A 16,976-nucleotide genomic window follows, 5' to 3' on the forward strand; every position below is an offset into this window, starting at 1 on the left:
TCCAGAATATCTGAACTTAAATTCAATCTATAGATGACAATTGAATACCGTTTCACCTTTTCTCTCTGAATCCTACAGGAGGTTCTTCAGAGAGATGCCAGGCAACGCCCTAGACAAGAAATCCAATTATGAACTACTAGAGTAAGATGTTATTCGGTTCAAACTGAAGAAATTGTGTGATGGTAGATTTCACCTATTAAAAGTTAAATGTTATTCTTTTATTTTTTAGGAAAGACGTTGGCTTAAGAAGGTTCTTCCCCAAAAGCCTGCTGGACTCCCTAAAGGTGAGGTTAAACTACTGTCAGTGTATTTAACAGAATTAGTGACTTAAACTGGACATGGTCTCATTTAAATTACATTTCCATATAGCAGAAGTGACAGTGTTGAAATGTCTTTGTGAATCCCAGCCTGGCTTAGTCGGCTGGATGAGCTAATGGCTGTTTGACTGAGCGACCGGCTAAGTGACAGCCAGATCTTGATGACTGAGTGGATGTCTGGCCGATTGTCAGATAATCTCATCGTATTGAATTATTCCTGTTGTCACTCCCCGTGTCCGTTTTCTTGGCTCTGCATCAACTTCCTCCCAGAAAGACTTAACCTTTGTTTTTCTTTTGCTCCCTCTCTATCAGGCGAAGACTCTTCGTAAGCAGATCCAACAAACCTTTAAGCAGTTTGCTAACCTCAACGATGAGCAGAGCATCCACAAGTTCTTTGAGATACTCTCTCCCATCTACCGCTTCGACAAGGAGTGCTTCAAATGTGCTTTGGGGGTAGGGCAACACTCCATGAAAAGATCAATTGTGGTATCCATTCATACATTTTCCATAGCTGAAAATGCACTCTCAGTCAGGAGGGTTAAGCCTATTAAAAATGCACAGGGTAGAAATATTTAAAGTGGAAAGTCATTTTTTATTTAGATTGCTTGTCAGAACCATACAAGGAAAGGTTAGCAATTGTGTTTTCTGCATTTGTCCCACAGTCCCGTGTTCTTATTATACTTTTCTCTACAGCAATGCATTATCACTGTCCTCTGCATAATGCAAACCCTTCTCTGTCCTAGAGGGAATATAATGGTAAAAGTACTTAAAACAGAATAGAACGTTAAAATAGTTCTATGCTATCAATATTACATGTTTGCAAGTACTTAAAAAAGCAGTTAATATGATGAAATGTGACATCTGTTTTAATGCTGTATTCTTCCATCTGTTTTTATTTCTCCCCCTCTAGTCTAGTTGGGTAATATCGGTAGAGTTAGCTATCGGACCAGAAGAAGGAATCAGCTACCTTACAGATAAGGGCTCAATGGTAAGTATGTACTTAAGATATGACACATCTCACAAGATCATCCTCAGTTTAGATTTTTTCCAGCAAAGACATGATCGAGTTCCCTTATTTGTTCCCTTCTTTCTTCACTATTTTATACTGCATTGGTGTTGAATACTAACTACTGCTTTAGGCAGACTTTTAATTTGAAGGCCAGAGTGGCAATCCACCATACTGCCATCTACTGGTTTTCAGCTACAGGGGACAGAGTTCTCTTCACCCTTGTTCGAGTTGAAATCACTCTGTAAAGGAATCCATTAAAGCCATATGTTTGAGCACCTGGGGACATGATTACACATATACACAACCTCATTAAGGATGTGCTTGGTACAGGGATGAAGGAAGCAGCTGCACACCTGTAAATCCAGTGCTGACATTGAGTTATTACAATTCTACTTAATGATAACTGTCCGTCAACATATCTAGAATGAATTGAGTTGATTATTGCATGATAATTAAACGGAGCTCGTACTGTTTGACCTTTTATAAACACATTGAAACTTGGTGACGTTTTCTTCCTCATGCTCAGTGTTAGACATTTATAAATGCTGTGGTTGCTATTGTTGTGTGTAAAATAGAAATGCATGACCAACTGGTAAAAATATGTATACAGTTCTTTGAGTAGATAATGTCCACTGAGCTGAATAAAGGTCAGCATGATTTTATGGAAAGTTGTACCTTCTTGATTTGTATTGATTTCTTTATGTATTTGTCTTTGTTTCAGCAGCCAACACATTTAGCTAACTTTAACCAGGTGCAGTCCATCCAGTACTCTCCTTTGGAGGAGAAGGACAGGAAAGGCATGTTGCAGCTCAACGTAGCAGGAGCGCCAGAGGTGAATACACACACACACACACACACACACACACACACACACACACACACACACCTTACATACTATTATTGCATTGTCTATTTGGATATAGGGTTTGCAGTTATACCTTGTGCTATATTACATTTGTTGATAAATGTCCCTTTTTTTACATGGAAGAGATTCTACTTTGTTAAACATTGTTTTCTAATGAGTTGTAATAAACATTCTACAAGAAAACCTCAGAAGGATGTAGAAAAGAGGGAAACATCACCCAGTAGGGTGAAGCGGGTGTTGCCATCTGCACTTGAGTGTCAGTGTGTTGTCAGGATTGAGTGTGTGCCTTGCAGCAGGCCTTACTAGGGGAGAAGTGTGTGTGTGTGTGTGTGTGTGTGTGTGTGTGTGTGTGTGTGTGTGTGTGTGTGTGTGTGTGTGTGTGTGTGTGTGTGTGTGTGTGTGTGTGTGTGTGTGTGTGTGTGTGTGTGTGTGTGTGTGTGTGTGTGTGTGTGTGTGTGTGTGTGTGTGTGTGTGTGTGTGTGTGTGTGTGTGTGTGTGTGTGTGTGTGTTTGCGTGTGTGTGTGTGTGTGTGTGTGTGTGTGTGTGTGTGTGTGTGTGTGTGTGTGTGTGTGTGTGTGTGTGTGTGCGCGCCTTGCAGCAGGCCTTACTAGGGGAGAAGCATGTGTGCCTCAGTGCAAGAGTGTGTGTGTGTGCGTGTGCGCACTGGTAGACGTTATCCCTAATAAAGCTCTCATTGTGTCACTGTGAAGAAACGCTCTGTCCCACTAACCCCGAGTGTGTATGTGTGCGTGAAGCCCCTCACAGTCACAACGGCATCGCTGACTACGGCAGAAAACATGGCTGACTTGATTGACGGCTACTGTCGGCTCGTCTCCTTAACTTCTCACTCTTTCATCGTCAGAGTCCACAAAGGTAGGGCGCACAACTCCTCTTACATATCGTTTTGCAGTAAAATGATGATTGAGATCATTTTTATGTTTACGATTGGTAATAATATCGTGAAGCAAAGAAAAATGTCTGTGTACTATAAATAGTATTCTGGTTTGCTGTCAGCCATCTTTCAAACAGTATACAAGTCATATTGTGGCTGATGAGGCTTTACACATGTCACTTTGAATAACCAGCAGATGTTAAGCAAGGGCTTCTAAAAATAGCTATGGCTACAAAGAAATGGCTGCGGTGATGTCCTGGATCTAATGAATGTTTTGATTTTGTTTCTGCAGAGGGGGACAGAGCCCTGCCATCCATCCCCAAGTAAGTCACCAGACTCCTTTTGTTACATCAGTTGCTTTATCAATAATCAACAAGGCGTCAGTTTCCTGAGAAACACAAAACATTAAGTCAATGTTCAGGTGATGCATTAGAAAACTAGAATTTGTGGAGGAATTTGTATTTTCTTTTTATTCCACGGCCCGAGTCCAGACCAGCATATTGATCTTCATGATAACATTTTAGGACATTTAGTTGCCAGTATAGTGAAGGGAATTTCCTTTATAAGAAATAGACACTTTTTGTCCTTAATTGTCTGATATTCTACATTGTCAAGTTACACACATGACAGGATGTGAAAGAGCTCTCATTCCTCTGCTTGTATCTACTATAGCTGCAACTGTATACTTTTGTTTTGGTTAATATAAGTCCAAAAACGGATTTTCTCATCTCTTGTTCAGAGTTTCAAATCATGAGAGGCGGATGGAAAAGCGGATGGAAGGAGTACGGACCCGAGCTGTTTGTGTCTCAGGTATAAATGCTTGTCCCGCTTTCTCCTTTCCTGTTGGTCTGTTTTTCCCCTGTCGATTTTCCTGTCTGTCTTCTGCTCTAAATGTCAGGAATGACAGTGACAAGCAGTCAGATAAAGGCCGCATAGATATGCGTGCTGCTCCCTCTATAAAGCCTCATCTGTGTGTGCAGTGAAGAGTCCTTGTCTCGCCAGATGTCCCCATGGAGAGCTTTAGTCACTGTCTCTTCCTCTGACTGCCTACTGACCTCTGACTAACTCAACGTTACACACAGTTAAATGAAAAAGACCATAGCACTAGCTATAGCACTGAGTTAATAAATCATATCACTGACCTTTTTCTCATACATTTTAACAATGAAACTAATCCTTTCTTTCCCCCTGTGTGTATTTCATGCTGCTTCTGCAGGTCAGACTAGTGGCGATGGTAAACACTCTTTCTATTAACCCGAATTAGTGACTCAATAGTATACTGTATGTGCGTATATATCTCTGTATCTGCCTGTAACTGTTTCAGCCTTATCCATGACTCAACCTGTTATTCTGTAACTTGTTTCTGTGGAAAGAATGACTTTTCCATCCCTCCCCTTTCCTCTTTTCTGTCCCTCTCTCTCTGTTGTACTCTTCTGTCCTACATTCTCACTCTGGCTGTTTTATAGTAAATGCATTTTGAAATTGCTGTTAATGTGTTTGGATTTGGGCATATTGAGGATCTTTTGGAAAGGTACATCTGTGTGATGATGGTTACTTTTGCCTTTTTTACTCATTTCTTTTATTTAAAGATGTTGGCAGAGCTTCCTGAGTTGGTTTATGTTTTGTCTGATAGCTTTCAAGTAGTAATTAAGAATCTGTCCAGATGGCTCAGCATGTTAAATCAAAGTGTAGTGTCATTTGTAAGCTTGCTGGCAACTCTATCTCTGTTATTATTTTTATTTAGTTTAACCAACTTCGACTAAATGTTTCTCTGTTCTTTTATTCCCTCACCCCTTTGCTCTGTAGAAACGGACGACTATGCTGAAATCATTGATGAAGAGGACACCTATACCATGCCTTCAAGTAAGTACACACACACACACACACACACACACACACACACACACACACACACACACACACACACACACACACACACACACACACACACACACACAATTACAACATTGTAGGCAGCTGGTGTTGAGAAAAACACCCCTGGTCATCATTGTGCACCTGTTGGACCTCTTGAGACATGCGAGAATGGGTAGAGAGTGAGAGTGAGTGATATCTCAGGACATGCATTTGTGTGTCTGTGTTGGTGAAAAGAGATTATGTATGTATGTTTGATCAGGCATTTCCTCATGGTTGTTAATATTCAATCAAAACATCTTCCACTGACAAGGTAACACGATAACTAATCTTTTATTTAATCAAGCGATTAGCGTTACAACTGTAGTGCAACCGGATATACATTATTCAGAGTGTAAAGAGTATCCTGAAATACTTTAAATGAGCTGTTCAAAATGTTTCATCATACTCCACATTACTGGAGGATCTAATTATAAGTTGGACCTAATTATAAATCTATTCACACTTTAGCTATAAATGATGCTCTTTAGATTGGTGTAGAAAGGGATGGCAGGCAAGATAATGACAGACGCTTGAATGAATGAACATTTTCCGTGGTCACATGTAGCATCTTATACAAAAGAGGAAACCACTTGAACCACATTTTGCAAACTGTATTTGTGTCAGTGAGATGTCTCGGCTTCCTCAAACTACTTTGAGATATTATCCCGCTGCTATGATTACGGTACAGTAAACATTTTCTCACAGGCTTTGTCTCCTGCTATTCACCTTTTTAAGATAAGTGTTCATCTCGACAGCTACAATGTAGAGTTGTATTTGGCGTTAAAGGGATAGTTTGGGTCTTTTGAAGTGGGGTCTCTGCATTTTTGCGGAAAATGGGATTATGTATGAGAGTACACATTAAGAGGGCCCTGCTGTGCTGCTGTTGCTGCCATGTGGAGCCTGCCCACCAGGTTTAGGATTGTTCATATTAAGCTCACCGAAACGCTGAGAGGTGATGCTAAAAAGGCAACATTCGCAGGCAGACGAGATTTAACACATGAATGTATGACCGAAAAGGAGCTGGGATGTTAACTGCCTTAAAATGTTGCCTGGCTATCACGAGCTTAAGTTGATACATGCAAGCGAAAATATCAACATGGCTTTGCTTTTTGTCCATTCATAAATGATAGCTTTCACCAAAGCCCTGTGGGCAGATGTAAACTCACAAACACAGAACAAGCAAGTTGAAACAGAAAACAGCTAAATGTGTTCTCTGCACAGCACTGTGTCCATGATATCTACTAGTTTGATAAACATGTTGAATGGATTCATTTAGATAAGTAAATGGCTGATTTAGTTAAAAGTGATCTAATTTATTAAATACACTCAAACAAGTCAGCCAAGGTAACGTTAAGCTGTTCATGTCTCGACTCAGGGTGGCAGTATCCGTATTGGCAAACCACAGGTTGCCATCAAATTTAAAAGAGGTCCTTTTGGGGTTAAAGTTGGGTTTGTATGATAAAACACAGCTAGGGGTGACTGAGGGTGTTTGTTGCTAGCTATTTTTCTTTTATTCACATAACAAAAATAACCCCTTTCAGACAAAATACATCAAAAGTCTAAGACAAGTTATTTTAGATATTAAAATGTTGTGCTGGCTATAGTTACTGACATACAGTACCCATAACTAAACTATCAAAAGTAAAATCATAGCAATTGTTATCGACTGCAGTCACAGTTTCTGGATCTCTGTACTCACAGCTAGTTATTTCTGTCTCCTACCACTAACCCATGTTTCCCAGAATACTATGGACTAGATCAAGGTAATGATTGGAACGTACCTTAAGTCTGGTTGTTTTGTGATGGCACTTTGATTTGGTGGTTGTTGTGATCCTTCTTTTATGTTTGCTTGCTGTAAACCTAAACGTAATACTCGATTTATTTCCTTGCCCTGTTGATAAGAGCCCCACCTACCCTCTGGTGTTGATGGTAGCTTTAGAACTGAACCCCAGTGGTTGGACATTGGTCTTGTTTTCAAAGAAAATATTGCAACTTTATTCAGTTTACATTATTGCAAAGTTAATACACGCTTGACTTAAGGCAAGCTGTTGAAACTCTGACTGCTCATTTAAGCTACTAAAAACATTTAATATATCGTTGAAGCAGGCAAGTTGACTGAGAGCATGTTCCTATTTACAACTTTGGTCAGGAGAAGGAAAGGTTTAAAAAAGAAACCTATATATATTTATGCCAAAACATTTAAAAGCCAAACCACAAACAAACAGGATAGTCTCACACTATTGTTTAACCATAGAGATCGACTTATTTTAAGATCAGGTTACATGGGCGACATTTGGAGACCGGGCCCACAGGCATTAATTATGGCTGACTGTACATTTCTCTTACTGTATGTTGCAGCTCCATTTAGTCTCCTTCCCACTACAGATGTTTTATTGTAGTTGTCTCAAGACGCACATTTGCTGGGCATTTCGAAACAGTAAAAGACAAGAAAGAGATTTGTCAAATCACTTATGCTCATATATGCTATTTCCATGTGCTGATTACATGGACAAAGTCAGGTCAACAGTGTCTGCAAACCACCAGCCTCTCAGCAGCCAACCCTTCACAGACCCATTCATTCCTATTTTCTCAAAACTGAATACAAAAATTGTGCTTTTCGACTAGCTTAACCTTTACTAGCCTCACTACATATTCCTTTTGGACCAAGCACAAGTACAACTTGTCCTGGATTATTCTGTGAGATTTGAACCCCTGCCCAACCTGTCTGTTGTATAATTGACCTGACTTTATCCATATTGCATTTAATTGAATGTGGACATTTGTGTTCATACATACCCTGAGTGTTACTGGCTGTAGTTCCTCTGTGTTACATGGCATGTTGGATGTGGTTTGCTGATGCTGTTGTTGCATGCTGATGACATCGAGCTATGCTAATTGATTTAAAACTAAGCTTGTCAGAGGAGAAAGGTTAATTAACTATGCATCTAGAAATAATTACATTTGAATAACAACGATGAAACCAGATAATGTCGCTCAGATGAACAAAGTTTGTTCTGCACATTGTTTATCACTCTAGCAAGCTTAGTAAATGCAAGGGCTGATTAAGTTGCTGTGTTTTTTTTGCATCTCAAGGTCCTATCTGTTTGTGTGTCTGTATCTTTGTGTTCATGTCTATGTGTATTGTGTGTATAGCAAGGGACTATGAGATTCAGCGAGATCGTATTGAGTTGGGACGCTGCATAGGAGAGGGTCAGTTTGGAGACGTCCATCAAGGAGTCTACAACAGCCCGGTATGTCTCTTTCTCACACACACACACACACACACACACACACACACACACACACACACACACACACACACACACACACACACACACACACACACACACACACACACACACACACACACACGTAAGGGTGCAATATCTTTAATATCTGTAGCTCTTGATGAAAAGTAGCTTTATATCTGAATAATATAATTAAAACCGCCTATTATAGAATTCCCTTTACATGTAAATGCATTATTCTGCATAAATTATACATTCAAACTCATTGCAAATGTACAATAGTAGTAGATTTAAAAAAACATCTTACGAAATACATCTAAATCTGCTTCTGGCCTTATTATACGTTTGTGTGTTTAATTAATGCAGTCTTTTGCTAACCTCTTTTATCTTTGTTCTCTCTCTCACCCTCTTGCAAAGTCGCTTTGAAGCTAGACTACAAATAATAAACTGAGCTTGAACTCACGTTACAATAACTGCACAGTATAGTTGTAGAAAAAGGAAGTGATGGGATGGACTTGCCACTCATAAACCATGAGGATTAACCTATACATCTCATCGTTACATGTTATTATATGATAAACAAACAAATAATAGGCTCAGTGTATTTTAATAGGCAGTGAATTTGCTGAATGCAGCTGCTTCTGTTGTAATGCTGAACATTTTCTTCACTTCTGTTTTCTGCAGGAGAACCCGGACCTCTCTGTGGCCGTGAAGACGTGTAAGAACTCAACGTCAGACAGCGTCAGGGAAAAGTTTCTCCAAGAAGCATGTAAGGTCCTCGTGTGTGTTTCTCAAATGTTACCTGCTAACAATTCTCTCAATACTTTTCAGAATACTACATAAAATCATGCAGGCTGCTAATGATCTGAACTTCTCTCCATGCAGTGACCATGCGTCAGTTTGACCACCCGCACATCGTGAAGCTGGTGGGAGTCATTACAGAGAATCCAGTGTGGATCATCATGGAGCTCTGCACACTCGGAGAGGTACGACACTGATATCAACTCCTATAAGGGTGTTCATTATCCGCTGGATTACATGGATGTGCATGTGTTTAAAATAGGATTGGAGTAATCGTTTGGTACAAAATATACCTCGAAAGTGTTTCTTGTTTTGACACATTTGTTTGTCAAACAGCAAGAGAGAATTTATCAGGTTAAACTTTATGGCAGAATTCAGATTATACAATAAATTGCAGCACAAAACACTTAGTCTGTTTTTTAAATAAATGTATGTCTAAAATTCTTCGTTCAGTTGTTTAGATAAGTGTCTTCTAGCATTAAACAACAACATTGGGATGTAAGGACACAAATCGAGCAGGAAAGTAAGAAGATTCCTCTGTGAAAGTATGTTAATAAGTACAAAAGAATTGCATATGTTTCGGTTTATATTTCTGTTTTCATTGGTTTGTGATATTGGTTTTCCTTATATGGATACACCCACATGGACCACGTCACACAATCTGTTGTTGACATAAACGATAATGTCCCCGTTAATTTATCTTGCATAGTTCCTTTTTATTCTAGTAATGGCACAGTTTGATTTATAAAACTGTTTGATAACTGCTGTTATTATTCCTCTCGTTCTGCCCATCTATCTCAATTTTCTCATATCCCTGTCTACCTCTACTTTTCCTGATTTCTGTAACTCTGTCACCATCTAATTGTTCCTCTCTCCCTCTCCTTCTCTCATCCCTTTGTTTGTGTTTGTTTTCCTCCTCCTCCACAGTTGCGGTCCTTCCTCCAGGTGAGGAAGTACAGTCTGGACTTGGCCTCTCTCATCTTATACTCATCCCAGCTCAGCACGGCACTGGCATATCTGGAGAGCAAGCGCTTTGTACACAGGTATGTATAAAAGTCTCATATAATATACATTTACAATGATATAGTTGCTTTTTAAATTGGGCTTGATTCAACCTATAAAGAAACAATATTAGTTTATGGAAAATAGATATTCCCTTCGAACCATAGTCCAGCATTGCAACCTTATTGGAAGATCACAATGAACAGCGTATGTCTCATTTAATTAAAAAATTGGGAAATGAGGAAACAAATATTGTCACCAACTCCAAGCATGTGGTTTCCTGAAAATCTAAAATAATGATATTATCATGATGTTTTTCAAGAAGCCACAGGTGAGAAATGTCTGGTCATGTAAATAAATAAAATAAATGTCGAAGTGTTTTGGATTTCCTCCCATTTTTGTTCTACGCTCCTCAGGGACATCGCAGCACGGAACGTATTGGTGTCCACAGCCGACTGTGTAAAACTGGGGGACTTTGGTTTGTCTCGATACATGGAAGATAGTTCTTATTATAAAGGTAAATATAACACCTTTAAAAAGACACCATTTCCTGATAATTCCTCACTTAACCGTGTCCTTTTAACCATCTTTGATCCTCATAACCTATGGAGCAAATCAAATCATCAAATCATGATTTTAGCTGATCATTAAAGTGTAACACCGTCCTTCTGATTTCTGTGTTTCAGCTTCTAAAGGTAAACTACCTATTAAATGGATGGCTCCTGAATCCATCAACTTCAGGCGATTTACCACAGCCAGTGACGTCTGGATGTTTGGTGAGTTAAATGTGTTGACATGCTTTCTTCTTTGCATTTCAGTGGGTAAGGTTTTTAATAAAAATGTTTAGATTGAATCTTTTTCACTCTTTACTCTCAGCATTTTGCAGCATTTAAGAGCCAATTTCTTGCCATCTCAGTCTCTAGTGACTGACTTTTTCTGTCTTTCCATAGGCGTCTGTATGTGGGAGATCCTCATGTTCGGCATCAAGCCTTTCCAAGGTGTGAAGAACAACGACGTCATCGGCAGGATAGAGAACGGCGAGCGCCTGGCGATGCCCCCTCAGTGCCCTCCTACTCTGTACAGCTTGATGACAAAGTGTTGGTCGTATGATCCCAGCAAGAGGCCACGCTTCACTGAACTCAAAACACAACTGAGGTACTTAATGGAGTGTGTGAGTGTCTTTCTGTGTATCTGTAAGTGCAAACATATTTTGGTTTACTTTATGTCTTTAAGTTGGAGGAATGTGGGGTTCAGTGTCTTGCTCAAGGACACAAACCACTGATGCTCTTTTTCTTTTATCTCTTTTCTTCTTTGCCAGAAAGATAATTTATCGTATTTCAATATTTACTTTACCTCAAATGAAGAAGCAAAATAGGCATTTTTGTGTCCCTTGCAGAAATGTTAAGGTGTAATGCATTGAGTTAAAGAACCTAGACATCGTAAAACGAAATTTTAAAATGTACGTTTTATCTAAGATAGCCTCCCCCTATATCTACCCCAATAACGACAGTATTAGTTTGTTTTCAAAATGATACTACCAGCCTGCCTGTCTTTTAAAAGTCAAGTTGTTACATTTGATCCTTCTGCATGTTAATCTATACTATTTTCTCAGTTGTAGTTAAGATAAAGGATTGTGCCACAGTTAATTACTTTTGCTCCTTACACCTTCCTGACAGCAGGGGTCACTGTCTGTTATATAATCAAACCAAATCAGTGGAAGTATTTTCCATTTACAATTAGGCCACATACTCTGGCTTTTGTCTTTTTCACCGTTCAGATACAGGCAGAGGGACGGAGATGTTATCCATCTGAGGTCTCATTTACATGTCTTCTTATTTGTTCTTTGAAGAGGCAGACTGGATCATTTTATTGTCCTGGCTTTTTGTCTGCTCTGATTTAATCCAGTTTTATATACTAGATTCAATTTAATTATCTTAATTTACGGAAATGACGGCATAAATCTTGTCACTCCACTAAATTCTCCAGATAAAAATGTATCTTATCATTTTCAACAAATAATAAGAATATCCTAACTTGCAGATTTTTTTTAAAGTTGAAGTTTGTGAAGTTCATTATCTTCACCTATACGTGTGTTTGGCGTTGTTTAAATCCACACTGGTTGAATAATATATATTTAAAGGGGACATATCATGCTATATTTGAACAATATATTGTAGGGCCATACCTATATAAAGTATATAAATATAGTTTTTTTCAACAGATCCTGCATTTTAGCCATGCCTCATTTCGCACTATTTGCTCTTTCCAGCGCTGTTTTTGCAGGGGGCTGATTCTGTGAGCTGCAGCTGACCACGCCCCCCTGCAGGAGAGGGGAGCGTGCTTTGAGATCAGCTGCTGGGCTGTCAGAAGAGGGGGCGAAAAAGAGATCTCCGTCCCCGTGTTTTATTCTTATAGAAGTAAGAAGAGAAGTAATGGGGCAGAAACCCTCCTTTTTACGCAGCGGTCCAGACATAGACATCAAACGGCGACACATATTCAGTGTGCAGTTACTTTGGCATTAGGGCAGGGATATCTAGATACTTTCCAAGGTTTGACATAATGAATTGTGCTACTTTTAAAGCAAGCAGCGATGTTTTCAAATCTGTAATCAAAAAGCTCCTCAAAAACGCTATTGAAGCAGTTCCTGCTGTTGTTACGTTAGTTCAAACAGTAACAACGGACTATTTTTCTTAGCGGATGCATGTCAATTTAAATCAATACAACTATTTTTTAAATCAATAAAATAATTTTCTAAATCCATAAAAGCATTTCAATTAATATTGGGAGTCATGTCGTTACTTTGTTGAGAATGTGGCCATGTGTAATAAGCGGGATAATGTGCACCTTCATGCCGATCTAGATCCCTCCGCTTCGCGTCGGGCTCCTGATCAGCCCGTCGGTGTTCTTTCCCCATAATGACCGCGTCGCTGCACATTACACATAAACATACATATGATTATATAGAGTCATTATTCATTTGTTTTAATGCAGGAGGCGCAAACGCTTGCCTCGAGGAGGGAGAAAAAGAGCCACAGCGGAGAATAAACAGAAGGGCAACCATGCGCGGGAAGTCTTCTTCGATGCTTTTGTGGCAGACTACAGCGCCACTTACAGGCCTGGCATATGTACTACAGCGTCTCCAGCGCTTTCGTGCGACAATGGCCGGCCGTGCCCCAACCTCTCATTCCCCTGATAGGTGGAGAATTGACCACTAAGCAGAGCACCCCTTTGACGTAGAAAATAATTCAAATCTGGATCAGTCTGTATCAGATCTGTTACAGCCCCTTTTTTAGAGATTTGGGTATAGAGGAAAAGAGAGAGGGTTGTATCTTCTGACACTTGGTGAGTTCCCTGACACACCAGGGACACATATTCATGTATAAAAGACGTACAAGAGTGCATTTTGCATGATAGGTCCCCTTTAAAGGAGACATGTCATGCTTTTCCGGTTATTACCCGTCCCCTTGTGTGTTATGAAGGTTTGTATGCATGTAAGCGGTGTGCAGAGTCAAAACCCTCAAAGTACACCCTGTAGCGAGTAAAACTCTAAAACAGAAAATCCATCCATCCATCCATCCATCTTCTGCCGCTTATCCGTGGTCGGGTCGCGGGGGTAGCAGTTCCAGCAGAGAGCCCCAAACTTTCTTTTCCCTGGCGACATCAACCAGCTCTGACTGGGGATCCCAAGGCGCTCCCAGGCCAGCGAAGAGATATAATCCCTCCACCTGGTCCTAGGTCTACCCCTTGGTCTCTTCCCAGCTGGACGTGCCTGGAACACCTCCCTAGGGAGGCGCCCAGGTGGCATCCTAACTAGGTGCCCGAACCACCTCAACTGGCTTCTTTCGACGCGAAGGAGGAGCGGCTCAACTCCGAGTCCCTCCCGGATGACCGAACTTCTCACCTTATCCCTAAGGGAGACACCAGCCACCCGGCGGAGGAAACCCATCTCGGCCGCTTGTATCCGCGATCTCGTTCTTTCGGTCATGACCCATCCTTCATGACCATAGGTGAGGGTAGGAACGAAAATGGCCCGGTAGACAGAGAGCTTGGCCTTCTGGCTCAGCTCCCTTTTCGTCACAACGGTGCGGTAAAGCGACTGCAATACCGCTCCCGCTGCTCCGATTCTCCGGCCCATCTCACGCTCCATTGTTCCCTCACTCGAGAACAAGACCCCGAGATACTTGAACTCCTTCACTTGGGGTAAGGACTCATTCCCTACTTGGAGTGGACAGTCCATCGGTTTCCTGCTGAGAACCATGGCCTCAGATTTGGAGGTGCTGATCCTCATCCCAGCCGCTTCACACTCGGTTGCGAACCGATCCAGTGAATGCTGAAGGTCACAGACCGATGAAGCCATCAGAACCACATCATCTGCAAAAAGCAGTGGTGCAATCCTTAGTCCACCGAACTGCAGACCCCCCCCCCCCCCCCCACGACTACGCCTCGAAATCCGATCCATGTATATTACAAACAGGATTGGTGACAAAGCGCAGCCCTGGCAGAGGCCAACCCTCACCGGAAATGGGTCCGACTTACTGCCAAGGACCCGGACACAGCTCTCGCTTTGGGAGTACAGAGATTGGATGGCCCTGAGTAGAGACCCCTCACCCCATACTCCCGCAGCACCTCCCACAGTAACTCCCTGGGAACCCGGTCATACGCCTTCTCCAAGTCTACAAAACACATGTAGACCGGATAAGCGTACTCCCAGGCCCCCTCCAGGATCCTTGCGAGAGTAAAAAGCTGATCCGTCGTTCCACGACCAGGACGGAATCCGCATTGTTCCTCCTCAATCTGAGGTTCGACAATCGGCCTGACCCTCCTTTCAAGTACCTTGGAGTAAACTTTCCCGGGGAGGCTGAGTAGTGTGATGCCTCTGTAATTGGCACACACCCTCTGATCCCCCTTTTTGAAAAGGGGGACCACCACCCCGGTCTGCCACTCCTTCGGTACTGTTTCCGACTTCCACAGAAAACACCTCCCCAAAACGCCTCGTTGGTGAAACGTCATTGTCCATTTTTTACTTCCTAGGTGCTGTGTCGTAGAAGCACCCAGTAGCCACGCCCAGAACTATGTCGCGATACGGTCATGCGGTACCCGGAACCAAATGGGCCAATCCGTGGAGCCGTTACGTCCGCGGAGCCGTTAAGCCCCCGCTGATTGGTCCAAATTGACCAATCCACGACTTCCTCACACACTCAGTGCATGCAGCTCTGCTGATGTCTCCTCCCTGGCTGCAGGCTGATAACAGACAGTTGGGATCGCGGCGAAATTCTCTCTGCAGACCCATTCTCACAGCGTTTATCAACCTTTTTCTTACTCAATATCAAGCCACACTTATTGTTTTTACTTCGGCTGTGACTTTGTGTGTGCTCAGGGTGAGTTTGGCTGTGTTTCGCTGTGTATCGCTAAACAAGGAAATCACACCTCCACGGAGCTCAGCGCGATTCACAACGTCCCGACTGGTCCCGACCAATCGGAGCACACTATGCTCACAGGGAGGGGGGGGCAAGAGCTGCAGCGAGCCGTTTAGTGGAGAAAGTGAATACTGCTGAATACACATACTTTAAAGAGATGCTGTATGCGAAACCAATGTGAGTTTGGAAAATTGCACAGTATTTTTCTATTTTAGTAGACCTCAACAATGGAATTATGATCAGTGGAAATGTCCATGACACCTCTCCTTTAAGTTAATTTGTACCCTCACATTAACCTTTATGTTTCTTTTCAAATGGTGTCATAACAAAACTGTCCAAATACTTAACATCCTGTTTGGGCTGATAACTGTATGGTCGGTATGGCAACAAAGATATGATAATGACAGAGATAGATTAAATGAGATATCTCGGTCACGCCTCGCCTCCTTGTTAAATGATACATCACTGCCTTGTTACCATCTTTTCCCGGAGACAGATTAGGAAACAGAGAGATCTTATCCATCAGGAGACAATATGCTGGCCACAGTTTGATCAGATAAGGCGGAGCTAGACAACACTGTACGCATTTTAAACAATTTGCTGCGGTAGTCCCGGAGTCAGTCATCACCGTGATGTTCCCCTTTCAGTAGGAAGAGTCCAACGTATTCAAGAGTCATATTATGTCGCAAATAACTTTGCAAGACCGTTCACAATTTGTTTTATTAATGTACTAAGGGTCGATAAGAATGGCCCATTTGAGGAATAAGGTAACATTGTGTCAGTCGTCATCTTGTGCCAGTTGCAAAGGAGAGAAACTCCATAAATCTGCCATGTTTGATGATTTATATCTGCCAGTGAGGGGTTACAGTATGTGATTACAATTATTGCTAATCACAGCATGCTGGCAGCCAAAATAACACCCACAGCTCTCAGATCATAATTTCCCCCCAACATGCCTTCACAAATCCGGCCCACCAACATGTTGAATATCAGTACATTTAAATTTCGCTCCAGTGTTGTGATGCTTCATCAGAATGTTGGCTCTGCTATGTGCTACATCTTTGAATTCTAACACCCTCCTTCTGACGACCCGTAAAACCATGCAGTTATAATCAATAGTTTTGTAGAATAAAGTAACGTTTTTCCGAAGGCAGAATTGTAAGAAGAGTTAGCACTGTTTCTTTTTCATTCATACATTAGATTTATGTAGGCTTAGAGTAGGAGTAGAGCTTTTCCCAGCCACCATGACTCAACAATTCATAATCATACAGACAGGAACAGACCTGCAGTTTTTTGTAAGTGATCCTGTAGCTCTACAGTGCAATCGGATGATGATGTATTCTTGCAACACAGATCTTACATTCATTAAATAAACAACAGGATATGAGTGTATGAGCTGAAACAATAGGACACTACTTGGATTACATTTTGTGCACAGTTTGCTAACTCTTTTATATTTCTTCAGAATACATTTATTCGTTCCACAGAGGGGAAATGTGCATTTGTTACAG

At 41.4% G+C, this 16,976-nt stretch overlaps 1 protein-coding gene across 11 annotated transcripts in view; it reads left to right on the forward strand.

The window, feature by feature from the left end:
* The window catches only part of LOC117461154 (focal adhesion kinase 1-like), a 50,208-nt gene that overhangs the window by 10,585 nt on the left and 22,647 nt on the right, over positions 1 to 16,976 (forward strand). For 2 of the 11 annotated variants that reach the window (XM_071205836.1, XM_071205839.1), the window contains exons 6-23: positions 79 to 141; positions 230 to 284; positions 630 to 770; positions 1,228 to 1,305; positions 2,048 to 2,158; positions 2,947 to 3,064; positions 3,376 to 3,406; positions 3,823 to 3,893; positions 4,300 to 4,317; positions 4,890 to 4,946; positions 6,740 to 6,760; positions 8,151 to 8,248; positions 8,930 to 9,014; positions 9,131 to 9,231; positions 9,974 to 10,089; positions 10,465 to 10,565; positions 10,735 to 10,824; positions 10,999 to 11,203. In XM_071205836.1, the coding sequence (XP_071061937.1) occupies positions 79 to 141; positions 230 to 284; positions 630 to 770; positions 1,228 to 1,305; positions 2,048 to 2,158; positions 2,947 to 3,064; positions 3,376 to 3,406; positions 3,823 to 3,893; positions 4,300 to 4,317; positions 4,890 to 4,946; positions 6,740 to 6,760; positions 8,151 to 8,248; positions 8,930 to 9,014; positions 9,131 to 9,231; positions 9,974 to 10,089; positions 10,465 to 10,565; positions 10,735 to 10,824; positions 10,999 to 11,203 (1,560 nt within the window). The remainder of the gene's footprint in view (positions 1 to 78; positions 142 to 229; positions 285 to 629; positions 771 to 1,227; positions 1,306 to 2,047; positions 2,159 to 2,946; positions 3,065 to 3,375; positions 3,407 to 3,822; positions 3,894 to 4,299; positions 4,318 to 4,889; positions 4,947 to 6,739; positions 6,761 to 8,150; positions 8,249 to 8,929; positions 9,015 to 9,130; positions 9,232 to 9,973; positions 10,090 to 10,464; positions 10,566 to 10,734; positions 10,825 to 10,998; positions 11,204 to 16,976) is intronic. The other 9 variants (XM_071205838.1, XM_034102914.2, XM_071205837.1 and 6 more) reach the window with 7 other exon arrangements.

This window comes from Pseudochaenichthys georgianus, chromosome 16 (assembly GCF_902827115.2).
Source record: "Pseudochaenichthys georgianus chromosome 16, fPseGeo1.2, whole genome shotgun sequence".
NCBI classification, from domain to species: Eukaryota; Metazoa; Chordata; class Actinopteri; order Perciformes; family Channichthyidae; genus Pseudochaenichthys; species Pseudochaenichthys georgianus.